The sequence below is a fragment of the Oncorhynchus gorbuscha genome, linkage group LG22, assembly GCF_021184085.1.
Source record: "Oncorhynchus gorbuscha isolate QuinsamMale2020 ecotype Even-year linkage group LG22, OgorEven_v1.0, whole genome shotgun sequence".
In the NCBI taxonomy this organism is placed as follows: domain Eukaryota; kingdom Metazoa; phylum Chordata; class Actinopteri; order Salmoniformes; family Salmonidae; genus Oncorhynchus; species Oncorhynchus gorbuscha.
In genome coordinates this window covers 38,346,968-38,374,725 of record NC_060194.1, presented here as the reverse complement: position 1 = coordinate 38,374,725, position 27,758 = coordinate 38,346,968, and the positions used below count along the sequence as shown (strand labels likewise).

Here is a 27,758-nt window from a genome sequence, read left to right as displayed (position 1 = left end):
TAGTAATCTTCACTATCTGTAGTTTATGTATTGCACAGTATTTTATAGTAACTCTAATCAGTCAGATAAATCAGTGAAAGTTTAATTACATTTATTTTGGACAAGGTCTGCATGTTCAATTTCATAAAATGTACATATTTTGACATTTAATTAATTATGCCAACATAGTTATTGTTTTTAAACATGTGTATGCCTACTATTGCTCCTCCACTCATTGATAGCAAGTTCTCCAGTTATATCTTTGTAGCTCCAGCCTCTTGGTGCTCAAGGTATTTCATTAGGCCAAATGCTGATTTTGGATTGAGTTCCGTTTTTTATTTACACTGAACAAAAATATAAAGGCAACATGTAAAGTGTTGGTCCCATGTTTCATGAACTGAAACAAAATATCCCAGAAATTGTGCATGTGCACAAAATGTTTATTTCTCTCAAAAATGACATTTTCTGTGTGTATGGAACATTTCTTGCATCTTTTATTTCAGTTGTGGTGTTTATATTTTTGTCTAGTATATTTAGAGAAATACATTTTCGTTCATTGTTTGTTGTTGTTCATCATTTGCTTTTGTTCATTGTTCGACTACATTGTTATTGACCTCTACTACAGTTACCATCACCTTTACTTTGAGAATAAAACTACATCTTTTTGCCACATACCACAAGGTGGCAATAATGACATGTAGGCCTAGGTTCCACTAATACATTCTTTGTCGATAGTTCCAAATGTCAAAGCCTTGACAGAAAATATATATATACGTTTGACAACTATTTAAAACTGGAATGTAATTCATTTACGCGTTAATGTATTTTATGCAAAATGCACTCTGTTTATAGGTTTATAGGCTATACAGACTAGGATACTCTGAGAATAATGCAATCATGAAGTTTGTGAACTTTGAACCAAAGCAGTGAACAGCTGATGTCGAGGGTCAATGAAAGCTTTGTAAAAAGAGTGATCACAATCACCATTCAGGAGACAAGGTGTGGACAGCAGCAGTAATCCTCCACTGAAACTCGGGATATATAGTTTTCCTGTTCCTTTTCAGTACACTGTTCAGATTATTCACCTTGGCTGAGGTGTTATATGAATCAACGGTACAAAGATGCAGCTGCCTGTGGACATATGTGTTCTCCTTTTATCTCTTGTGGCTCCTGCGGTTCTCTACGCCATGAACAATGTCACAAAACAGTAAGTTGGGTTCATCTCACATTTTATTCATGACACACTTTTACCATGATACACAACACCTGATCCATCCATACTTTTTAGTCAAACGTCTTTCCTAGACTATACCTTCATAGACGGCAGCTACAGTTACGTCATCATTCTTCAGTGGCTTAGTCATTCATTCGTTCAGTCATTCATTCAGATCGGTGATACCTTTGAGGAGAGGAAAAAAAGTCCCCAGAGTTTTTCCCTATGAAGTTTCATAAGGTGTGTGAGTTTGTATTACTGATACATGTGTCTCTCTCCTCCACAGGCCTGTAATGGTGTTGACACTAGGAGCTGCCGTACTGTACATTATACCCTACATCATGTCTTTCCTCATCCTCCATCTTCTCGCATTGCAACACTGGGAAAACATTGACCCCTTGTTTTATGGTATGTAGTAGTCAGAGACCGTAAAGGCGGTAGTAGTATGTGAGCACGCACACGCCTCTCATTATAAAGATGTGTTGAATATAATTGAAAAGAATGCGTGAGTGAAACTGGATGAGAAAGGTCTCTCTCTCTCTCTCTCTCTCTCTGTCTCTCTCTCTCTCTGTCTCTCGGTCTCTGTCTCTCTCTCTCTCTCTCTCTCTCTCTCTCTCTCTCTCTCTCTCTCTCTCTCTCTCTCTCTCTCTCTCTCTCTCTCTCTCTCTCTTTTAGTGTTGGCTGTGTTTTCCTTCACATGTCTGGTGGGCCTGACCAATGCTTTGGAACAGGATGGCTACATCTCTGGTTACATGGGTTTCTACCTGAAGAAGGTTAGTTTAACTAACTAGTCCTTTCCTTTACCTCATGAATTAGTCATTTGTACTAGATTATTGATTGATATGTGGTTTGGAAAACGCGTTGTAGAAAACACATTTTTTTGTAAGAAATATATCAGCTATTAAACATGACCTGATGATCTGTCAGGGGGAGCCCCATTTGAGCACAGCCTACGCTGTGATGATGAATTACTGGGAGGGAGTCATTCACTTCCTCCTCTTCCTCATCATCATCCATCGCATGTTCAGGGGGTAAGTGGCACTTCGTTACAGTGATTCTACAGTAGTACCAATAGTGGCAATAAGATTTTTGGTGAGATGGTTAAATCTATTTCCTATTCATAAGGAAGTCCTATCGCAGCCTGGCGCTGTTCTGGGCTGGGTCGTCCATTGCCCACCAGATCGTCTTCATCCCAGGAGTAGTCATCGGTGAGTGTTTCAAAGAAATTGCCATTACTGTTACTCTCTGGTATAGTCGAACACAGCCAAATAGTGGCAAAAAGGTATATCAGGAACAGACATGTTAATATTGTCATGGCTCTTCACGCAGGTAAATATGGTTCAAACATTCATCCCGCCTTCTGGAGGAATACTCCCTTCCTGTTGCTGCCCATCTGGGGAGCCATCCTGCTCTTCAGTAGAGAGAGAGAGCTGCCAATCATTCCTGCAGACAAGGTGAGATACCCAGATGGAACAGCAGTGCAGTAAAGCTAACTTTCGACTGGACTGATATGTTTGTTTCATCCAAATATACTCAATTCACTTTAAGAGAATAACTAACCATCATGTTGCAGTCACTAAACCCTCCCACACAAAACACAAATTCATTACTGCAAACCGAAGGAAACATTGCTCAACGAAAACAAGGACAAATCCAGGTAGGTCCCTCCCCGTTGGCTTCTGTTGGCTTCCGTTTGCTTCCGAGTGACTACAATTGTTGGCTGCTTTTCCTTCACTCTGTGGTCCAACTCATCCAAAACCATCTCAAATGGGTTCAGGTCGGGTGACTGTGGAGGCCAGGTCATCTGATGCAGCACTCCACAGACTCTCCTTCTTGTTGAAATAGCCCTTACACAGCCTGTAGGTGTTCTGGGTCATTGTCCTGTTGAAAAACAAATGATAGTCTCACTAAGTGCAAACCAGATGGAATGGTGTATCACTGCAGAATGCTGATTAAGTGTGCCTTGAATTCTAAATAAATCCCAGAGAGTGTCACCAGCAAAGCACCCCTACACCATCACACCTCCTCCTCCATTCTTCATGGTGGGAACCACACATGCGGAGATCATTCGTTCACCTACTCTGTGTCTCACAAAGACACGGCGGTTGGAACCAAAAATCTCAAATTTGGACTCATCAGACAAAAGGACAGATTTCCACTGGCCTAATATCCATTGCTCGTGTTTCTTGGCCCAAGAAAGTCCCCTTTTTCTTATTGGTGTCCTTTAGTAGTGGTTTCTTTTTCTTATTGGTGTCCTTTAGTAGTGGTTTCTTTTTCTTATTGGTGTCCTTTAGTAGTGGTTTCTTTTTCTTATTGGTGTCCTTTAGTAGTGGTTTCTTTTTCTTATTGGTGTCCTTTAGTAGTGTTTTCTTTTTCTTATTGGTGTCCTTAGTAGTGGTTTCTTTTCTTATTGGTGTCCTTTAGTAGTGGTTTCTTTTTCTTATTGGTGTCCTTTAGTAGTGGTTTCTTTTTCTTATTGGTGTCCTTAGTAGTGGTTTCATTTTCTTATTGGTGTCCATTAGTAGTGTTTTCTTTTTCTAATTGGTGTCCTTTAGTAGTGTTTTCTTTTTCTTATTGGTGTCCTTTAGTAGTGGTTTCTTTTTCTTATTGGTGTCCTTTAGTAGTGGTTTCTTTTTCTTATTGGTGTCCTTTAGTAGTGTTTTCTTTTTCTTATTGGTGTCCTTAGTAGTGGTTTCTTTTCTTATTGGTGTCCTTTAGTAGTGGTTTCTTTTTCTTATTGGTGTCCTTTAGTAGTGGTTTCTTTTTCTTATTGGTGTCCTTAGTAGTGGTTTCTTTTTCTTATTGGTGTCCTTTAGTAGTGTTTTCTTTTTCTAATTGGTGTCCTTTAGTAGTGTTTTCTTTTTCTAATTGGTGTCCTTTAGTAGTGGTTTCTTTTTCTAATTGGTGTCCTTTAGTAGTGGTTTCTTTTTCTTATTGGTGTCCTTTAGTAGTGTTTTTTTCTAATTGGTGTCCTTTAGTAGTGGTTTCTTTTTCTAATTGGTGTCCTTTAGTAGTGGTTTCTTTTTCTTATTGGTGTCCTTTAGTAGTGGTTTCTTTTTCTTATTGGTGTCCTTTAGTAGTGTTTTCTTTTTCTAATTGGTGTCCTTTAGTAGTGGTTTCTTTTTCTTATTGGTGTCCTTTAGTAGTGGTTTCTTTTTCTTATTGGTGTCCTTTAGTAGTGGTTTCTTTTTCTTATTGGTGTCCTTTAGTAGTGGTTTCTTTTTCTTATTGGTGTCCTTTAGTAGTGGTTACTTTTTCTTATTGGTGTCCTTTAGTAGTGGTTTCTTTTTCTTATTGGTGTCCTTTAGTAGTGGTTTCTTTTTCTTATTGGTGTCCTTTAGTAGTGGTTACTTTTTCTTATTGGTGTCCTTTAGTAGTGGTTTCTTTTTCTTATTGGTGTCCTTAGTAGTGGTTTCTTTTCTTATTGTTGTCCTTTAGTAGTGGTTTCTTTTTCTTATTGGTGTCCTTTAGTAGTGGTATCTTTTTCTTATTGGTGTCATTTAGTAGTGGTTTCTTTTTCTTATTGGTGTCCTTTAGTAGTGGTTTCTTTTTCTTATTGGTGTCCTTAGTAGTGGTTTCTTTTTCTTATTGGTGTCCTTTAGTAGTGTTTTCTTTTTCTAATTGGTGTCCTTTAGTAGTGTTTTCTTTTTCTTATTGGTGTCCTTTAGTAGTGGTTTCTTTTTCTTATTGGTGTCCTTTAGTAGTGTTTTCTTTTTCTTATTGGTGTCCTTAGTAGTGGTTTCTTTTCTTATTGGTGTCCTTTAGTAGTGGTTTCTTTTTCTTATTGGTGTCCTTTAGTAGTGGTTTCTTTTTCTTATTGGTGTCCTTAGTAGTGGTATCTTTTTCTTATTGGTGTCATTTAGTAGTGGTTTCTTTTTCTTATTGGTGTCCTTTAGTAGTGGTTTCTTTTTCTTATTGGTGTCCTTAGTAGTGTTTTCTTTTTCTAATTGGTGTCCTTTAGTAGTGGTTTCTTTTTCTTATTGGTGTCCTTTAGTAGTGGTTTCTTTTTCTTATTGGTGTCCTTTAGTAGTGGTTTCTTTTTCTTATTGGTGTCCTTTAGTAGTGGTTTCTTTTTCTTATTGGTGTTGTCACGAACCGGCTCAAAGCCCGTAACAAAGGGAGACAACGTGGAGATAAGGAGTAGCAAAGTATGTATTTATTAACTAAAGCCACTAAGTATAATATACAATGGTGTGTGTAATCAGTAATCAGTAGTGTAAGTGAGTGTTTTGCATGAATGAATGTGATAATGCAGGGTGATGAAAGGTGCCAAAGCAAACAAACAATAGGCCACCAAGAACCACAACACAATCTACAAAAGGTGTCTGCATGGAGAGAGTCTCCTCCATGAATGTTGAAGAGGTCTATTTATCCTGGGAGACACCTGGCCCAGGTGTTTGCCATGTAGCTGACGACCCTCTCAACTCCGCCCACCGGCATCCTAATAAGGAAACAAGAACAAAGACAGAATATGGCAGACAGAGTGGGAGGGTCGTCACATTCCCCCCCATAAAACCGGGGACCAACAAGGACCCCGGAACAACATACCAGCCACCCGCGTCCCAAATTGACACAGGCCTCTGCGTCCCAAATTGACACAGGCCTCTGCGTCCCAAATTGACACAGGCCTCTGCGTCCCAAATTGACACAGGCCTCTGCGTCCCAAATTGACACAGGCCTCTGCGTCCCAAATTGACACAGGCCTCTGCGTCCCAAATTGACACAGGCCTCTGCGTCCCAAATTGACACAGGCCTCTGCGTCCCAAATTGACACAGGCCTCTGCGTCCCAAATTGACACAGGCCTCTGCGTCCCAAATTGGTGAGGGGTTATGTGTTCACACCTCCACCTGCCCCATCCAACCTCCTCCTCCCCAGACCTCAGCAACCTTTGCGCATAGGAAGCAATATTTAAGAGGAAAGAAGAACACAAGACCAGGAGGGAACAGACAGGAAAGATAGAACATGACAACCAGAAAATGACAACCCGAAACAATGGTCAGTCACGTAAACATTAGGAACAGGGCGCACGAGAGAGCGCATCAGCAATCACGTTTTCAGTCCCCGGATGTGCCTCACATCGAGATGGAATGATTGTAAAAATAAACACCATCGCATTATCCTCTGGTTTGGACACATCATGGACCTCAAAAAAGTGAGGGGTTATGGTCGGTGTAGACCACAATAGGTACTACCCCCGACCCGACATACACTTCGAAGTGTTGTAGCGCCCAAATGAGTGCTAGCGCTTCCTTTTCAATAACCGAATAGTTCAACTGATAATCGTTAAACTTTTTAGAAAAGAAACTAACAGGCTTCTCAATCCCAGACACATCTGCTTGCAGCAAAACTGCACCTGCCCCCACATGACTAGCATCCACCTGCAAGGTAAATGACAAATCCATGCGAGGAGCAGCCAGCACTGGAGTTGAGGTAAGCAATCTCTTTGAATCTTCAAAAGCGTGTTGACAACGAGTAGACCAAACGTAAACAGCCTTAGCTTTCAGCATATCTGTCAAGGGAGCGACCACAGTAGAGAAGTTATTACAAAAACTACGGTAATAACCAATCATGCCCAAGAAACGCATCAGTTCCTTTTTAGTAGTTGGTGGTGGAAAAGCATCAATAGCCACCACTTTAGCCCGAACAGGATGCACTTCACCCTGCCCAACCACTTTTCCAAGGTATGTAACGGTCGCCTGAGCAAACTCACATTTTGCCAGATTGATTGTGAGGCGACCCGCAGCCAGACGTTCAAACAAGGCTTGAATACGGGACAGATGTTCTTCCCAAGTATCTGCATAGATCACTACATCGTCCAAATAAACAGCGCACCCGGTCAGACCGGCGACAACCCTGTTCATAAGTCGCTGAAAAGTGGCAGGTGCATTGCGCAGACCGAAACTCATAACTGAATACGAGTACAGACCAAAGGGTGTAATAAAGGCAGAGATTTCACGTGCCCTACTCGTCAGTGGCACCTGCCAATAGCCTTTTAACAGGTCAAATTTGCTCACAAACTTAGCTGCACCGACTTGATCAACACAGTCCTCCATCCGAGGAAGAGGAAATGAATCTGGCTTTGTGACACTGTTTACCTTACGGTAGTCCGTACAAAAACGGTTTGTTCCATCCGGTTTACTGACCAAGATACAGGGAGAAGCCCAACTGGAGAAAGAAGGCTCTGCTATCTTACTCTCCAGCATGTACTTGACCTCAGCATCCAGACAACGTAGTTTCTCTGAAGAAACTCTATAGAACCGCTGACGAATGGGGTCAGCACCTCCAATGTCAATATCATGTTCTATTAAGTTTGTACGTGTAGGTGTATCAGAAAATAAACCTGGAAATCTCTGAATCAGACCAACCATCTCTTTCCGCTCATCAACAGGTAGGTGAGTGAGAAGACTGTCTAAAATATCCAGTGTTTCTGAATTTTTCAATCTACCCTGCAATATACAATCGTCAGGACCAGGAACATCTTCCTCCTCATGCACAGATCTAGCACGACAAGAACCCAAGGAAACAACGGTATCAGCCAAAAGAACAGGTTTACCGTCCTCTGTAGAATCCCACTGTTCAGTCTCAGAGGAACGTGCATAATAGGGTTTTAACAGATTTACATGGCACAGCTGGTGTGCTTTCCTCCGTTCTGGAGTGGCAACTAGATAATTTTGCTCAGTGTACTGGCGCACCACTGTATATGGACCTTGAAACTTGGCTTGAAAAGGAGAACCAACAATTGGCAGCAGAGCAAGAACCTGGTCACCTGGACTAAAGTGACGAGGCTCAGTTCGGCGATCAAATATGCCCTTCATCCTCTCCTGTGAAGATGATAACTTCTCTTTAGCCATTTCACCAGCGGCATACAGCCGTCGCCGGAAATCACACACATACGAACACAGGGACTGAGGAGGCTCGGGAGACTTCCAGTCATCCTGGAGAACAGATAAAAGTCCACGCACCCTATGTCCAAACACAAGGTCATTTGGACTGAAACCTGTGCTCTCCTGTGAAACTTCCCTAGCGGCTAACAGTAACCAAGGCAACCCCTCCTCCCAATCCTTATCCATCTCAGTACAATAAGCTCTCAACAAAGACTTAAGTGTTTGATGGAAACGTTCCAGTGCTCCTTGACTTTGCGCGTGATAGGCGCTAGACACATTGTGTTTAATATGGAGCTGTTGAAGAACCTGACCAAACAGATTAGAGGTAAAATTAGATCCTTGATCACTCTGAATGACCTTAGGGATTCCAAACAATGAGAGAAACTGAGTCAAAGCTTTTAACACCGATTTAGTCGTGATAGATCGGAGAGGATAGGCAGCAGGAAACCTAGTGGTCTGACACATCACAGTGAACAGGTAACTGCTACCCTTTTTAGAACGAGGCAGAGGACCCACACAGTCAATAATCAGATACTCAAAAGGTTGGCTGAGTACAGGAATAGGAAACAATGGTACTGGTTTAATAGCTTGATTAGGCTTACCAGTTAATTGACAGGTGTGACAAGTTTTGATAAAATCAGAAACATCCCTCTTTAATCTAGGCCAAAAGAAATGTCTTAATATGCGATTGTAGGTTTTCCTCACCCCCATATGTCCAGCAACGTCACTGTGAGAAGTTTCCAACACCAACTCACGAAGCTTAACTGGTACAACAACCTGACTAATTGCCTCCCCAGAAAAACACTATCATGAGACACCCACTTTCTCATCAGGACATCCTCTTGGAGAAAATAGCCATGGGCGACATCTCCCAACTGTTCTATAGGCACAATTTGATCACGCAACTCTTCCAACGTGGGGTCATCCCGTTGAGCATTGATTAGATCTGAGCGGGTTACAGATAACGGGATAACAGGGAAAACAGTGACATACTTTGTATTATTATCATTAGTCGGCGCAGTGACTAGTTCGCCACGGCTCATAGAACGTGTCACTGCACACGCAGAGAACACCTCTGGGAAACTCTGTACACTCTCATCAGGAATCCCAACAAATGACGGCTTAGTGGAAACCACTAGAGATGGAAACACAACTGGCCATACACGCTCACCTGCTAAGTTATTCCCAAGGATAACGTCGATACCCTCAATAGGCAACGAAGGACGCACCCCCACAACAACTTCACCCTTCACCAGCCCACAATCCAACATCAGTTTATGCAATGGAACTGACAGAGTGTTCAAACCTATTCCCTAATTAGAACACTATTCCCCGAATCAGTCTCAGCAGAAAAGGGTAACACAGACTCCAACACAAATGATTCAGAGGCACCTGTGTCTCTCAGGATCTTCACTGGCACTAGGTCTTTACTTCCTAACATAGACACAAAACCTTCTGTAATGAAAGGAAAATAGTCTGGATCAATATGGACTTTCACATTCTCCTGGGCCTGAGGAAATGAGTCAAGAATGAACTGATGTGGAACAGGTGCAGCTAACGCAGCAGGCTTAGATTTAGCGTAAGCACCCTTTGACCTGAGAAGTGGACATTCGTTTTTCCAATGACCTGAACCTTGACAGTAGTGACACTCCTGCCCAAAGTCAGCCTTACCATGGGAGTCAGGTTCAACCCTAGTTGAATAGAACTCTGCCCGAGAATCAAAGTATCTCGGTGAGCGAAGCCCAAATCTATCCGAACGCCCCCACTCTTTCCGAATACGGGGTTTTGCAAAGACACTTTTGTGAGTCAACACATACTCGTCCGCCAAAACCGCAGCTTCAGCAACATTCTTTACTTTCTGTTCATTAATATAAGTGGCAATACGATCAGGAATTGTGTCCTTAAATTGCTCTAACATAATCAGATCACACAGCCCTTGGAAAGTCACAACTGCAGAGGCAGAACACCAGCGATTAAACTGTAAAGATAACTGTCGCGCAAACTCAACATGAGTCTGGTTATCGTCCCTTTTTAAAGTTCTAAATCGTTGGCGGTAAGCCTCAGGGACCAATTCATAAATCTGTAACACAGCTGTTTTAACTTTATCATAACTGGCACTGTCGTGTACACTAAGAGCTGAATATGCTTCCTGCGCTTTACCAGTCAGCACACACTGCAACATTAAAGTGCGGTCAGAATCAGGCCAACTCCTAGCGTCAGCAACCCGCTCAAACAACGAAAAGAATGTCTCGGGGTCCCTTTCATTAAACCGAGGCAATAACCGTAAGTTCCCAACAATATCAAATGTCTCTGGGGCACGACCAAAAGCGGAACTACCCCTAGGTAAATCTGGGTCACCTTCCCAAAACAAACTCTCCCCTGAGATCTTTCCTTCCCTAACCAACTCTAAACGTTCTTGTTGCAACTTGATTTTAGCACGCTCCATATCTTGTTTAAATGCCAATTCCTTTTCATATTTCACACGATCATGCTCTAGCTTCTCACGATCATGCTGCCGATCATGCTCTAGCTTCTCACGATCATGCTCTAGCTGTAACAAAAGCAGTTCTTTCTGCTGTTCAAAAAGAAGGCTACTAGGACTAACCGATGGAATGGCCATTGTAACGTTATGGGGAGACAACAAATCCTCAGCAGAGGCTGGCCCGGTGGTAACTTCAAGAATACCACTCTCCATCAGATTGGCTTTCAATATCAACCTAATAGAATTCTTTAGACGTTTATCACTAATCTCAACCTTGTAGTGTTCCGCGACCTTCAACAGCTGTTCTTTAGTACCTAAATCTAACAATTCCTCTGATGGAGAGCGAATGAACTTATCTACATAAGACGCCATAATCACACAAAAAAAAATTCTCGCTCTTCCCTTCTGCTGAGCACACCAGAACACAACCCGAGAATTGACAATCACCCTGAGCACCACAGAAAGAGATGAGATATGGAGCTTCCCCAAAACCTACAATAACTCAACCCTAGTCTTCGTGCAGATTTGCGGTGGGAATTTACGCACTGTAGCCCGCTGGCAAGGAAATAGAACTCCCCAGCATGCTGGCAAATTCCACCAAGCCACGGATGTGCCCCCGAGACAACTGCTCAGTCCACAGACACCACACAAAAATAACAAACATTAACCATGCCCAACATATTCCAAAAAATGAAACACGTCGCTAAACCTATCAGGGGAAAAAGGCTATAGCTCCGGGTAGCAAGTTCCACTACCCTACCCAAATCTCCCACCGAGGTACACAGCAGATTACTCACTTCAGACTGACGTCCCAACAGAAAGTAGAACAAGAGTTCAGGCTAGGCAGGGCCTGGAAACTAACCATTATACTCTCTCCAACGCAGCACAAAAACCAAACAACAAAGGCAACCAATACTGGGCCGATCACACTCAAACACCATATTCAAACTAAACACGTACCTCCACGGTCTCCCAAACCAATAGTTCAAAGATCCCGGATGAGCCCCCACTTGTCACGAACCGGCTCAAAGCCCGTAACAAAGGGAGACAACGTGGAGATAAGGAGTAGCAAAGTATGTATTTATTAACTAAAGCCACTAAGTATAATATACAATGGTGTGTGTAATCAGTAATCAGTAGTGTAAGTGAGTGTTTTGCATGAATGAATGTGATAATGCAGGGTGATGAAAGGTGCCAAAGCAAACAAACAATAGGCCACCAAGAACCACAACACAATCTACAAAAGGTGTCTGCATGGAGAGAGTCTCCTCCATGAATGTTGAAGAGGTCTATTTATCCTGGGAGACACCTGGCCCAGGTGTTTGCCATGTAGCTGACGACCCTCTCAACTCCGCCCACCGGCATCCTAATAAGGAAACAAGAACAAAGACAGAATATGGCAGACAGAGTGGGAGGGTCGTCACAGTGTCCTTTAGTAGTGGTTACTTTTTCTTATTGGTGTCCTTTAGTAGTGGTTTCTTTTTCTTATTGGTGTCCTTTAGTAGTGGTTTCTTTTTCTTATTGGTGTCCTTTAGTAGTGGTTACTTTTTCTTATTGGTGTCCTTTAGTAGTGGTTTCTTTTTCTTATTGGTGTCCTTAGTAGTGGTTTCTTTTCTTATTGGTGTCCTTTAGTAGTGGTTTCTTTTTCTTATTGGTGTCCTTTAGTAGTGGTATCTTTTTCTTATTGGTGTCCTTTAGTAGTGGTTTCTTTTTCTTATTGGTGTCCTTTAGTAGTGGTTTCTTTTTCTTATTGGTGTCCTTTAGTAGTGGTTTCTTTTTCTTATTGGTGTCCTTTAGTAGTGGTTTCTTTTCTTATTGGTGTCCTTTAGTAGTGGTTTCTTTTTCTTATTGGTGTCCTTTAGTAGTGGTTTCTTTTCTTATTGGTGTCCTTAGTAGTGTTTTCTTTTTCTTATTGGTGTCCTTTAGTAGTGGTTTCTTTTCTTATTGGTGTCCTTTAGTAGTGGTTTCTTTTTCTAATTGGTGTCCTTTAGTAGTGGTTTCTTTTTCTAATTGGTGTCCTTTAGTAGTGGTTTCTTTTTCTAATTGATGTCCTTTAGTAGTGGTTTCTTTTTCTTATTGGTGTCCTTTAGTAGTGGTTTCTTTTTCTTATTGGTGTCCTTTAGTAGTGGTTTCTTTTTCTAATTGGTGTCCTTTAGTAGTGGTTTCTTTTTCTTATTGGTGTCCTTTAGTAGTGTTTTCTTTTTCTTATTGGTGTCCTTTAGTAGTGGTTTCTTTTTCTTATTGGTGTCCTTTAGTAGTGGTTTCTTTTTCTTATTGGTGTCCTTTAGTAGTGGTTTCTTTTCTTATTGGTGTCCTTTAGTAGTGGTTTCTTTTTCTTATTGGTGTCCTTTAGTAGTGGTTTCTTTTTCTTATTGGTGTCCTTTAGTAGTGGTTTATTTTTCTTATTGGTGTCCTTTAGTAGTGGTTTCTTTTCTTATTGGTGTCCTTTAGTAGTGGTTTCTTTTTCTTATTGGTGTCCTTTAGTAGTGGTTTCTTTTTCTTATTGGTGTCCTTTAGTAGTGGTTTCTTTTTCTTATTGGTGTCCTTTAGTAGTGGTTTCTTTTTCTTATTGGTGTCCTTTAGTAGTGGTTTCTTTTTCTTATTGGTGTCCTTTAGTAGTGGTTTCTTTTTCTTTGTTCAACACTTTTTTGGATACAACATGATTCCATATGTGTTTCATAGTTTTGATGTCTTCACTATTATTCTACAATGTAGAAAATAGTAAAAATAAAGAAAAACCCTGGAATGAGTCGGTGTGTCCAAACGTTTGACTGGTACTGAACCTGAAACGTACAGTAACCCAGTTGGACTGACATAGGTTGTGTTTGCCTGTATTCCTCAGATTGCAGTAGCGCAGAAGAGAAGTCTCCTCTACAGGCCTGTTGACCTGATCCTGTCTCTGCTCCTGTTGGGAGCCATGGCCTTCTCTGTCTTCAGGGGCGTTGTAAGTAACAGACCAACCACTCACTTCGCTATGGGGGGGATTCCGACCCGAGTTGCACACTTTTCTCACCTTCCAATACTTCATGGATTGAACAATTGAATAATATGACAACTGTCAGGATGAATCAAACTGTCTATTTGATTTGCCCGCTATTCGTTTGCGGGGGAGCTCAAGTAAAGGAAGACATGGTGAAGGTTTGTCTACATATATCTGTATTCTGACCTTGACTTAATTCCCCTCATAATTCCAACACCTTTACGTGCGATGAAACAACAAATAAGGTTGAGCAACCTGTCGGTCCTAAGTGGAACAACGTCTACTTTCTTTTTCCGATAGAAATAACACCATTCTCCATGCACCGTAATTGACAAATTGATAAGAGGCTGAGCTGTTGATAAGAGCTAGGTAAGCCATTTGGATAAGTGGATTGTAAATATAAATGACAGTAGTTTTAGATCTATTTTACCTGATCGATGGAGACAAATGTGAAACCAGTAATATGGCTGCAAACTGAAACACATCAACTTATCACCTTTTCCACGGTGAAGTTTATGAAACACTGGCTTTATAACCATCAGAGATGATATTTGGAGACCCAAGCTATAAGCTTCTGTAGCCATGCACAAATGACAGTATAGCGGAAAACCTAACGAGTTGATTTAGGATGTCTAGAAAGTTTTCATTTTATGTCTGGACTTTTCACTGTCTGAAAAAAATATAATATGTATTTTCTTAAATATTAGCCACTATTGGTAGCCACCGTCAGTTAGACATACCCACATACATTTATATCTTCCACTTTAGTGTTAGTTTCCTTACATTTATATCTGTCTCTTTAGTGTTAGTTTCCTTACATTTATATCTGTCACTTTAGTGTTACATTTTGCATTATTCCATTACATCGTTAGTTGACCTTTCTTTCCACTGTCGAGTATGTGTGGGTAGCCATAGTGTATCATATTAGGCTAATGTATTCCAAGTTGTGCAATAATTTGGAACAGGTAGCCTGTTTGAATCATTAAGGAACACAGACCATAAGTAGCAGTTTAAACCTGGAGCCGGGCGCATGGTTCATGACGACTGGACCATTTTCATACAGTTCCATGATTAGTGAGGATTATTAGGGTAGATTTATTGGACTACAGTTCAATCCCTATTGCACACTTTTCTAATCTTCCAATATTTCATGGGATTAAACAATTTATTAATATGACAACTTTAAGGATGAATCAAAGCATTGTATTTTTGATTCAACAATATATTTAGTGCATAAAGGATCTCCAAATCATTGAAAAAAATTATTCATACTTTCCTAACCCCAAAATGTGCATAAATATTTAGAAATGTACCAGTTGGTGCTGAAACAAAGATGTGTGTGTATATATTTAGATTTCTTTAATGAATCCCTGTATTCTGAACCCATTCTCTCCACGTGTTCTCGTGCCTGTCGCCAAAATTATAATTGAAGATACACTATATTTTAAAGGGATGGCTTAATTTTTTAAACTGAAAACACTATTGAATGGAAACATTGAGTAAATCTGTTGGCCAGCAAGTGGGAAGGTTTTCAGAGGTTGAATTAAATGTATTCAGTGCAGGCAAAAAATCACATCAAATAAAATTAAATGTTATTGGTCACATACACATGGTTAGCAGATGGTATTGGTCACATACACATGGTTAGCAGATGGTATTGGTCACATACACATGGTTAGCAGATGTTAATGGTCACATACACATGGTTAGCAGATGTTAATGGTCACCTACACATGGTTAGCAGATGTTAATGGTCACATACACATGGTTAGCAGATGTTAATGGTCACCTACACATGGTTAGCAGATGTTAATGGTCACATACACATGGTTAGCAGATGTTAATGGTCACCTACACATGGTTAGCAGATGTTAATGGTCACATACACATGGTTAGCAGATGTTAATGGTCACCTACACATGGTTAGCAGATGTTAATGGTCACATACACATGGTTAGCAGATGTTAATGGTCACCTACACATGGTTAGCAGATGTTAATGGTCACCTATACATGGTTAGCAGATGTTAATGGTCACCTATACATGGTTAGCAGATGTTAATGGTCACATACACATGGTTAGCAGATGTTAATGGTCACCTACACATGGTTAGCAGATGTTAATGGTCACATACACATGGTTAGCAGATGTTAATGGTCACCTACACATGGTTAGCAGATGTTAATGGTCACATACACATGGTTAGCAGATGTTAATGGTCACATACACATGGTTAGCAGATGTTAATGGTCACATACACATGGTTAGCAGATGTTAATGGTCACCTACACATGGTTAGCAGATGTTAATGGTCACATACACATGGTTAGCAGATGTTAATGGTCACCTACACATGGTTAGCAGATGTTAATGGTCACATATACATGGTTAGCAGATGTTAATGGTCACCTACACATGGTTAGCAGATGTTAATGGTCACATACACATGGTTAGCAGATGTTAATGGTCACATACACATGGTTAGCAGATGTTAATGGTCACCTATACATGGTTAGCAGATGTTAATGGTCACATACACATGGTTAGCAGATGTTAATGGTCACATACACATGGTTAGCAGATGTTAATGGTCACATACACATGGTTAGCAGATGTTAATGGTCACATACACATGGTTAGCAGATGTTAATGGTCACCTATACATGGTTAGCAGATGTTAATGGTCACATACACATGGTTAGCAGATGTTAATGGTCACATACACATGGTTAGCAGATGTTAATGGTCACATACACATGGTTAGCAGATGTTAATGTGAGTGTAGCGAAATACTTGTGCTTCTAGTTCCTACAGTGCAGTAATATCTAACAAGTAATCTAATAATTTTACAACAACTACCTTATACACACAAGTGTAAAGGAATGAACAAGAATATGTACATATAAATATAGGGCTGAGTGATGGCCGAACGGCATAGGCAAGATACGGTAGATGGTATAGAGTACAGTACATACATATGAGATGAGTACTGTAGGGTATGTAAACATTATATAAAGTGGCATTGTTAAAAGTGACTAATGATACATTTATTAAATGCAAATATTAATTATTAAAGTGGCTGTATGTTGGCAGCAGACACTCAATGTCAGTGATGGCTGTTTAACAGTCTGATGGCCTTGAGATAGAAGCTGTTTTTCAGTCTCTCGGTCCCAGCTTTGATGCACCTGTACTGACCTCGTCTTCTGGATAGTAGTGGGATGAACAGGCAGTGGCTCGGGTGGTTGTTGTACTTGATGATCTTTATGGCCTTCCTGTGACATTGGGTGGTGTAGGTGTCCTGGAGGGCAGGTAGTTTGCGCCCGGTGATGCGTTGTGCAGACCTCACTACCCTCTGGAGAGTCTTACGGTTGTGGGCGGAGCAGTTGCCGTACCAGGCTGTGGTACAGCCGGACAGGATGCTCTCATTGTGCATCTGTAAAAGTTTGTGAGTGTTTTTGTTGCTAAATTTCTTCATCCTCCTGAGGTTGGGTATGAGGAACTTAAAACTTTCCACCTTCTCCACTACTGTCCCGTGGATGTAGATACAGGAGAGGGCTGAGAACAAACCTTTGCGAGGCCCCAGTGTTGAGGATCAGTGGGGTGGAGATGTTGTTTCCTACCCTCACCACATGGGGGCAGAAAGTCCAGGACCCAGTTGCATAGGGCGAGGTCGAGACCCAGGGTCCCGAGCTTAATGACGAGTTTGGAGGGTACTATGGTGTTAAACGCTGAGCTGTAATCGATGAACAGCATTCTTACATAGGTATTCCTCTATGTCCAGATGGGTTAGGGCAGTGTGCAGTGTGCAGTGTGATTGCGATTGCGTCGTCTGTGGACCTATTGGGGCGGTAAGCGAATTGGAGGGGGTCTAGGGTGTCAGGTAGGGTGGAGGTGATATGATCCTTGATTAGTCTCTCAAAGCACTTCAGGATGACGGAAGTGAGTGCTACGGGGCGATAGTCGTTTAGCTCAGTTACCTTAGCTTTCTTGGGAACAGGAACAATGGTGGCCCTCTTGACTGGGAAAGGGATTGATTGAATATGTCCGTAAACACACCAGCCAGCTTGTCTGCGCATGCTCTGAGGATGCGGCTAGGGATGCCGTCTGTGGCCGGCAGCCTTGCGAGAGTGTTAACTTCTTTGGGACTGGGGGGCAGTATTGAGTAGCTTGGATGAATAAGGTGCCCAGAGTAAACTGCCTGCTACTCAGGCCCAAAAGCTAGAATATGCATATCATTAGTAGATTTGGTTAGAAACCACTCTGAAGTTTCTAAAACTGTTGGAATGATGTCTGTGAATATAACAGAACTCATATGGCAGGCAAAAACCGGAAAAAAATCCAAACAGAAAGTGAGAAATCTGAGGTTTGTAGTTTTTAAAGTGATTGCCTATCCAATATATAGTGTCTATGGGGTCGTATTTCACTTCCTACGGCTTCCACTAGATGTCAACAGTCTTTAGAATGTTGTTTCAGGCTTCTACTATGAAGGGGGAGCGAATAAGAGCTGTTTGAATCAGGGCAGAATGCCATTCGTTTAGTCACGTGCGCGGCCGTGAGAGCGAGCTCCGTTCCCTTTCATTTCTAAAGATAAAGGAATTACACGGTTGGAATATTATTGAAGATTTATGATAAAAACATCCTAAAGATTGATTATATACTTCGTTTGACATGTTTCTATGAACTGTAAATGGAACTGTTTTGCCTTTTCGTCTGGACTAAGTGCCTGCGCCTTGTGAATTTGGATTTGTGAACTAAACGCGCAAACAAATTAGGAGGTATTTGGGCATAAATTATGGACTTTATCGAACAAAACAAACATTTATTGTGGAACTGGGATTCCTGGGAGTGCATTCCGATGAAGATCATCAAAGGTAAGTGAATATTTATAACGCTATTTCTGAGTTTTGTGACACCTCTCCTTGGATGGAAAATGGCTGTATGGTTTTCTGTGGCTAGGCTCTGACCTAACATAATTGCATGGTGTGCTTTTACCGTAAAACATTTTTGAAATCTGACCCAGCGGTTGCATTAAGGAGAAGTTTATCTTTAATTGTGTGTTTACCACTTGTATCTTTCATCAATGTTTATGATGAGTATGTCTGTAATTTGATGTGGCTCTCTGCCCTTTCACCGGATGTTTGTTTGAGACAATGCATTTCTGAACGTAACACACCAATTCCAAATTAGGTTTTTGGACATAAAGATTAACTTTATCGAACAAAACAAACATTAATTGCCTAGAGTCCTGGGAGTGCCATCCGGTGAAGATCATCAAGGTTAGTGATTCATTTTAACGCTATTTCTGTCCTTCTTTGGAAAATGGCTGTATGGTTTTCTGTGGCTAGGCGCTAACATCGCAAGGTGTGATAGATATAGGTCTGTAGCAGTTTGGGTCTAGGGTGCCTCCCCCTTTGAAGAGGGGATGACCGCGGCAGCTTTCCAATCTTTGGGGATCTCAGATGATACGAAAGAGAGATTGAACAAGCTAGTAATAGGGGTTGCAACAATTTTGGTGGATAATCTTAGAAAGAGAGGGTCTAGATTGTCTAGCCCGGCTGATTCGTAGGGATCCAGATTTTGCAGCTCTTTCAGAACATCAGCTATCTGGATTTGGCTGAAGGATAAATTGGGGCGGCTTAGGCAAGTTACTATGGAGGTTGCAGGTCTGTTGACTTGGGTAGGGGTAGCTAGATGGAAAGCATGGCCAGCTGTAGAAAAATGCTTTTTGAAATTCTCAATTGTCGCAGATTTATCGGTGGTGACAGTGTTTCCTAGTCTCAGTGCAGTGGGCAGCTGGGAGGAGGTGCTCTTATTCTCCATGCACTTTACAGTGTCCCAGAACTTTTTGGAGTTTGTGCTACAAGATGCAAATTTCTGTTTGAAAAAGCAAACCTTCCTAACTGCCTTTGTACTGTATATTGGTTCCTAACTTCCCTGAAAAGTTGCATATTGCAGGGGCTATTCGAAGCTAATGCAGTACGCCACAGGATGTTTTTGTGCTGGTCAAGGGCAGTCAAGTCTGGAGTGAACCAAGGGCTATATCAGTTCCTGGTTCAATTTTTTTTGAATGGGGCATGCTTATGGTGAGGAAATCACTTTTAAAGAATAACCAGGCATCCTCTACTGACGGAATGAGGTCAATGTCATTCCAGGATACCCGGGCCAGGTCAATTAGAAAGGCCTGCACGCTGAAGTGTTTTAGGGAGAATTTGACAGTGATGAGCGGTGGTCATTTGACAGCAGACCCATTATGGATGCAGGCAATGAGGCAGTGATAGCTGAGGTCATGGTTGACGACAGCAGAGGTGTATCTGGAGAGCAGTTGGTTAGGATGATATATATGAGGGTGCTTGTGTTTACAGATTTGAGGTTGTACCTGGTAGGTTCATTGATAATTTGAGTGAGGTTGAGGGATTCAAGCTTAGATTGTAGGACGGCCGGTGTGGTAAGCATGTCCCAGTTTAGGTCACCTAACAGCACAAGCTCTAAAGAAAGATGGGGGGCAATCAATTCACATATGGTGTTCAGGGCACAGCTGGGGGCAGAAAGTGGTCTATAGCAAGATCCAACGGTGGGAGACTTGTTTCTGGGAAGGTAGATTTTTGAAAGTAGGAGCTCATATTGTTTGGGCACAGACCTGGATATTAAGACAGAACTCTGCAGGCTATCTCTGCCGTAGATGGCAACTCCGCCCCCTTTGGCAGTTCTATCTTGTCGGAAAATGTTATAGTTAGGGATGAACATTTCAGGGTTTTTGGTGGTCTTCCTAAGCAAGGATTCAGACACGGCTAGGACATCCGGGTTGGCAGAGTGTGCTAAGGCAGTGAGTAAAACAAACTTCGGAAGGAGGCTTCTAATGTTAACATGCATGAAACCAAGGCTTTTATGGTTACAGAAGTCCACAAATGAGAGCGCCTGGGGAATGGGAGTGGAGCTAGGCACTGCAGGGCCTGGATTAACCCCCACATCACCAGAGGAACAGAGGAGGAGTAGGATAAGGGTACGGCTAAAGGCTATAAAAACTGGTCGTCTAGTACGTTCGGAACAGAGAGTAAAATCAAATCAAATCAAATCAAATGTTATTTGTCACATACACATGGTTAGCAGATGTTAGTGCAAGTGTAGCGAAATGCTTGTGCTTCTAGTTCCGACAATGCAGTAATAACCAACAAGTAATCTAGCTAACAATTCCAAAACTACTACCTTATAGACACAAGAGTAAGGGGATAAAGAATATGTACATAAAGATGAATGAGTGATGGTACAGAGCGGCATAGGCAAGATACAATAGATGGTATTGAGTGCAGTATATACATATGAGATGAGTATGTAAACAAAGTGGCATAGTTAAAGTGGCTAGTGATACATGTATTACATAAGGATGCAGTAGATGATATAGAGTACAGTATATACGTATACATATGAGATAAATAATGTAGGGAACATTATATTAGGTAGCATTGTTTAAAGTGGCTAGTGATATATTTTACATAATTTCCCATCAATTCCCATTATTAAAGTGGCTGGAGTTGAGTCAGTGTGTTGGCAGCAGCCACTCAATGTTAGTGGTGGCTGTTTAACAGTCTGATGGCCTTGAGATAGAAGCTGTTTTTCAGTCTCTCGGTCCCAGCTTTGATGCACCTGTACTGACCTCGCCTTCTGGATGATAGCGGGGTGAACAGGCAGTGGCTCGGGTGGTTGTTGTCCTTGATGATCTTTATGGCCTTCCTGTAACATAGGGTGGTGTAGGTGTCCTGGAGGGCAGGTAGTTTGCCCCCGGTGATGCATTGTGCAGACCTCACTACCCTCTGGAGAGCCTTACGGTTGTGGGCGGAGCAGTTGCCATACCAGGCGGTGATACAGCCCGACAGGATGCTCTCGATTGTGCATCTGTAGAAGTTTGTGAGTGCTTTTGGTGATAAGATGAATTTCTTCAGCCTCCTGAGGTTGAAGAGGCACTACTGCGTCTTCTTCACGATGCTGTCTGTGTGGGTGGACCAATTCAGTTTGTCTGTGATGTGTACGCCGAGTAACTTAAAACTTACTACCCTCTCCACTACTGTTCCATCGATGTGGATAGGGGGGTGCTCCCTCTGCTGTTCCCTGAAGTCCACGATCATCTCCTTAGTTTTGTTGACGTTGAGTGTGAGGTTATTTTCCTGACACCACACTCCGAGGGCCCTCACCTCCTCCCTGTAGGCCGTCTCGTCGTTGTTGGTAATCAAGCCTACCACTGTTGTGTCGTCTGCAAACTTGATGATTGAGTTGGAAGCGTGCGTGAACACGCAGTCGTGGGTGAACAGGGAGTACAGGAGAGGGCTCAGAACGCACCCTTGTGGGGCCCCAGTGTTGAGGATCAGCGGGGTGGAGATGTTGTTGCCTACCCTCACCACCTGGGGGCGGCCCGTCAGGAAGTCCAGTACCCAGTTGCACAGGGCGGGGTCGAGACCCAGGGTCTCGAGTTTGATGACGAGCTTGGAGGGCACTATGGTGTTAAATGCCGAGCTGTAGTCGATGAACAGCATTCTCACATAGGTATTCCTCTTGTCCAGATGGGTTAGGGCAGTGTAAAGTGTGGTTGAGATTGCATCATCTGTGGACCTATTTGGGCGGTATTCAAATTGGAGTGGGTCTAGGGTGTCAGGTAGGGTGGAGGTGATATGGTCCTTGACTAGTCTCTCAAAGCACTTCATGATGACGGAAGTGAGTGCTACGGGGCGGTAGTTGTTTAGCTCAGTTACCTTAGCTTTCTTGGGAACAGGAACAATGGTGGCCCTCTTGAAGCATATGGGAACAACAGACTGGGATAGGGATTGATTGAATATGTCCGTAAACACACCAGCCAGCTGGTCTGTGCATTTTCTGAGGGCGCGGCTGGGGATGCCGTCTGGGCCTGCAGCCTTGCGAGGGTTGACACGTTTAAATGTTTTCCTCACGTCGGCTGCAGTGAAGGAGAGTCTGCATGTTTTAGTTGCGGGCAGTGTCAGTAGCACTGTATTGTCCTCAAAGCGGCAAAAAAAGTGATTTAGTCTGCCTGGGAGCAAGACATCCTGGTCCGTGACGGTGCTGGTTCTCTTTTTGTAATCCGTGATTGACTGTAGACCCTGCCACATACCTCTTGTGTCTGAACCGTTGAATTGAGATTCTACTTTGTCTTTATACTGACGCTTAGCTTGTTTGATTGCCTTGCGGAGGGAATAGTTACACTGTTTGTATTCGGTCATGTTTCCAGTCACCTTGCCCTGATTAAAAGCAGTGGTTGCGCTTTCAGTTTCACACGAATGCTGCCATCAATCCACGGTTTCTGGTTTGGGAATGTTTTAATTGTTGCTATGGGAACGACATCTTCAACGCACGTTCTAATGAACTCGCACACCGAATCAGCGTATTCGTCAATGTTATCGTCTGACGCAATACGGAACATATCCCAGTCTATGTGATGGAAGCAGTCTTGGAGTGTGGAATCAGCTTGGTCAGACCAGCGTTGAACAGACCTCAGCGCGGGACCTTCTTGTTTTAGTTTCTGTCTGTAGGCAGGGATCAACAAAATGGAGTCGTGGTCAGCTTTTCCGAAAGGAGGGCGGGGCAGGGCCTTATATGTGTCGCGGAAGTTGGAATAGCAATGATCCAAGGTTTTTCCCGCCCTGGTTGCGCAATCGATATGCTGATAAAATTTAGGGAGTCTTGTTTTCAGATTAGCCTTGTTAAAATCCCCAGCTACAATGAATGCAGCCTCCGGATATATGGATTCCAGTTTGCAAAGAGTCAAATAAAATTCGTTCAGAGCCATCGATGTGTCTGCTTGGGGGGGAATATATACGGCTGTGATTATAATCGAAGAGAATTCCCTTGGTAGATAATGCAGTCTACATTTGATTGTGAGGAATTCTAAATCAGGAGAACAGAAGAACTTGAGTTCCTGTATGTTGTTTTGGCCACACCACATCACGTTAACCATAAAGCATATGCCCCCGTCCCTCTTCTTACCAGAAAGATGTTTGTTTCTGTCAGCGCGTATTGAGCAGGGCTAGAGGCTCTACAGTTAAATAAGGAAATAATTACTAACCAAGACAGCAATGGACAAGGCATATTGACATTAGGGACATTAGGCATGCGTAGCCGAGTGATCATAGGGGTCCAGTGAGTGGCTCAGGCCGTAGACTGAAAAGGTTCAGAGCTTGCAGTAGAAATCCGGAGATATGGAGAAAAATAAGTCTGATTTTCTCTGGTTTGAGTTGCACTTTGCAGATTGGCAAGAGTTGTCCGGGCTAATGGTAGCTGATGACCACTATGCGGTGGCTAGCTGGGTACTAGTTAGTAGCTAGTTTGCTGGCTAGCTTCTGTTGGGGTTCCGGTTCAGAAGTAAAGAAATAGCAGATCCACACCACATTGGGAGAGGTGGATTGCAGGAGAGTATGTTGAAGTTGAGGTTAAGAAAAATATATATTTTAAATATATGCAAAGAAAAAAGATATAAAAAGATGTATACATGGGACACGACAAGACAAGGACAAAAAGACGTCTGACTGCTACACCGTCTTAGAGATTTGCCGAAAGGAGGGCGAGGGAGAGCTTTGTATGCGTTGTGGAAGTTAGAGTAGCAATCATCCAGAACGCTGCCAGCCCGGGTCGGGCATTCGATATGCTGATAAAATTATATCCAACAGTTCTTCCCCGCTGTATGTAATAAGACTTTAGATTTCCTGTGGTAACAATGTAAGTATTAATACATTTAAAAAAAATACTGCATAGTTTCCTAAGAACGCAAAGCGAGGAGACCATCTTTGTCGGCGCCATCTTCCTAACGGGAACCATGTCTGCAAAGCCCGTTAGGTACCAGCATAAGGTAAGTCTGAATAGCAATTACTGAGAAGTGCGAAGGTGTGCGTAGGAAAGGCGTACATTACAAGTCTGAATTGTAGGGTTCATGTAGCCAGTGTGTTTCTTCTTTAGCCAACAAAATTGTACATCATTGATTGATTGATTGATTCATGTGTTCATTCATTGATCCATTAATCCATTAATCCATTCATCCATTCATCCATCTATCCATCCATCCATTCATTCACTCTCCCTCTCTCTTCCTCAGGTGGCCCTTGACTGTCCTCTGGATACCTGCTTCACCTATATCTACCAGTATGAGCCTTACCTCAAGGATCCTGTAGTCTTCCCTAGGATCACGGTGAGTTGAGCCTTACCTCAAGGACCCTGTGGTCTTCCCTAGCATCACGGTGAGTTGAGCCTTACCTCAAGGACCCTGTGGTCTTCCCTAGGATCACGGTGAGTTGAGCCTTACCTCAAGGATCCTGTGGTCTTCCCTAGGATCACGGTGAGTTGAGCCTTACCTCAAGGACCCTGTGGTCTTCCCTAGCATCACGGTGAGTTGAGCCTTACCTCAAGGACCCTGTGGTCTTCCCTAGGATCACGGTGAGTTGAGCCTTACCTCAAGGATCCTGTGGTCTTCCCTAGGATCACGGTGAGTTGAGCCTTACCTCCAGGACCCTGTGGTCTTCCCTAGGATCACGGTGAGTTGAGCCTTACCTCCAGGACCCTGTGGTCTTCCCTAGGATCACGGTGAGTTGAGCCTTACCTCAAGGACCATGTGGTCTTCCCTAGGATCACGGTGAGTTGAGCCTTACCTCAAGGATCCTGTGGTCTTCCCTAGGATCACGGTGAGTTGAGCCTTACCTCAAGGATCCTGTGGTCTTCCCTAGGATCACGGTGAGTTGAGCCTTACCTCAAGGATCCTGTGGTCTTCCCTAGGATCACGGTGAGTTGAGCCTTACCTCAAGGACCCTGTGGTCTTCCCTAGGATCACGGTGAGTTGAGCCTTACCTCAAGGACCCTGTGGTCTTCCCTAAGATCACGGTGAGTTGAGCCTTACCTCAAGGATCCTGTGGTCTTCCCTAGGATCACGGTGAGTTGAGCCTTACCTCAAGGATCCTGTGGTCTTCCCTAGGATCACGGTGAGTTGAGCCTTACCTCCAGGACCCTGTGGTCTTCCCTAGGATCACGGGGAGTTGAGCCTTACCTCAAGGACCCCGTGGTCTTTCCTAGGATCACGGTGAGTTGAGCCTTACCTCAAGGATCCCGTGGTCTTCCCTAGGATCACGGTGAGTTGAGCCTTACCTCAAGGATCCTGTGGTCTTCCCTAGGATCACGGTGAGTTGAGCCTTACCTCAAGGATCCTGTGGTCTTCCCTAGGATCACGGTGAGTTGTAGAAAATAAAATGAGTAAAACACACATAGATCTTCATTCCATTGTCCGTTATGGCATATTATCCACATTTGTTCCTGTTCCATGCTGCATGACAGTGTAATTGCCATTGCGTTCGTCTTGATGTCGAACGACACGTGTCTTGTTATTTGATTGCTCTAGATGCTGGTGTATTTGTTCTATGCGTTGCCTCTACTGGCTGCATTCATATATGGGCTGAGGAACCCTGGATGTACCTGGATGCTGGACTGGGCCATCTTCTTTGCAGGGGCCATAGCCCAGGTAATAATATTGGTCGCTTCAATTTGCAGATCACACACAGTGTGATGTACCAGGGATTTGACAAAGCAGCTGTGATACAAATTAGATTTTTTATTATTTTTTACACCATTGTTGTTTCTATTCTGTCCCTATTATTCGTCTTCCATTAACGTCCCCTCACACCCACCCGTCTCCTCCCCTTCCCCAGACCCAGTGGTGCCATATCGGGGGATCACTCCACTCCCGAACCCCCTTCACATACCGGGTCCCAACAGACAAATGGTCGACAGTTATGATTCTAAACGGGCTGTATGTAGCTCTACCGATCCTCCTAGCCATCCGATGCCGCCTCAGCCCCACTTTCTTCATGCCTACTGTACCTGAGGGACAGACCAGCCAGGAGAAGAAGGACAACTAAACCCATAACACTACAATTCCCACTGAGCATGGACTCTGTGAGCGAATGGTCTAGAATGCTACTGTAAGATCAAGAACTACTGTACCCACGATCCTAAAGAACCCAAACGTTTTGGTGCGGCTGGCATACTATGCTTCTGGAAATGTGACCCTCCAGATTTACAAAACAATGTTATATTAATCTAGAACACATCAAGCAAATTAACTTCAATTTCATACATTATCCGCTCCCTCTGTTGGTTGGAGCCTTTTGGAATAAAGTTCAGGCCCATGTCTACAACAGCGGAATACAGGACAGTGCATTAAACAGCCAAAACCAAGCCCTGCTACAAGCCATCTATTCTGCAGTAGCACTCCCTATATGGACTATTGGATCGAGATAAAGCCTGTTTGTGGACATGGCTTTATCTATGTAGCTAGTGAGTCAGTGAGACAGTCTCAGGTGGTATAGTATAGTAGGGCCTAAAAGGCCTATAAACCTGGACTCTGATCACTGACACTGATACAGCAGGACAGCATTGCCTCATAGAGTTATCACAGAGGAACTGTGAAACTATGGACCATGTTGAGGACTCTTTTCTTTTTTTTTGCTGAACAACTGTGTTGTAGTGCTGCTGATAAGACCAGATAACAAGGCATGTTTCACAAGATGTGGTTGGGATTGGAGAGACCACTATAGGAAGTCATGGGTTGAGGGGACAAATGTTTAGTTAGTATTTATGAAACAAATGATGGCTATTTTTGGAGGGGTTGGGCCAGAATTACTTCAATAAATGTTTGTTACGTGAATATATTAAAATATGTGAACAACTACACTATTCTGTTTCTTTGAGTAGTTGTACTCTGGTCCTGGGTTGGTGTGTATCCTGATGTGTCGATATCTCTATTCTTGTGAAATAGTCTGTTTACCTTCTTCATGCAAGTCTGCCTGACTATTGAGGCAACAGGGCAGAGATTCATCAGATACTGAAAGTGGTGGGGTGCTCAGTCTTTCACTGGAACATTGTTTTTATCACAATAGCTGCCCAAACTGCTGGGGCAGATTTTTCCACCACCTAACGGATAAGCTTTGAACTGGGGGAAATCCTAGGTCTGTGGTTTGAGGCAACTTCTGTCTGGAGTGTTTTTTCCTCACAATCATTGGTCTATTCCAGGTCAAAACTGTCACTGAGTTGTATGTGTTGCTCGAAGACCTCTGAGCTTCCGTCTCTGGTTGATGATGTCATTGGATCCTGTCTATAGTCAGTGACAGTGCACATGTGGCCTAGTAAACTTTGCCCTGCCTGGCAGGTGGCCTCTGCTGTCATGAGTTGATAAGAAGTGA

At 42.9% G+C, this 27,758-nt stretch overlaps 1 protein-coding gene across 1 annotated transcript; it reads left to right on the top strand.

Moving 5' to 3' along the window:
- The first annotated feature begins 448 nt into the window (after nt 1-448).
- On the top strand, nt 449-27,249 carry tm6sf2a (transmembrane 6 superfamily member 2a). The gene is made up of 10 exons (XM_046322011.1): nt 449-1,186; nt 1,479-1,600; nt 1,868-1,965; nt 2,120-2,223; nt 2,318-2,400; nt 2,522-2,646; nt 13,402-13,503; nt 24,629-24,721; nt 25,919-26,038; nt 26,226-27,249. The coding sequence occupies exons 1-10, from the start codon at nt 1,101-1,103 to the stop codon at nt 26,433-26,435; spliced, it is 1,143 nt and encodes a 380-aa protein (XP_046177967.1). The 5' UTR covers nt 449-1,100; the 3' UTR covers nt 26,436-27,249.
- The last annotated feature ends 509 nt before the right edge of the window (nt 27,250-27,758 follow it).

Bases quoted from the DNA above. Each gene is read 5' to 3' on its own strand.
- tm6sf2a (XM_046322011.1), top strand. From the start codon at position 1,101: ATGCAGCTGCCTGTGGACATATGTGTTCTCCTTTTATCTCTTGTGGCT. The intron at 1,187-1,478 runs GTAAGTTGGGTT...TCTCCTCCACAG, and splicing joins ATGAACAATGTCACAAAACA to GCCTGTAATGGTGTTGACAC. The intron at 2,647-13,401 runs GTGAGATACCCA...TGTATTCCTCAG, and splicing joins CAATCATTCCTGCAGACAAG to ATTGCAGTAGCGCAGAAGAG.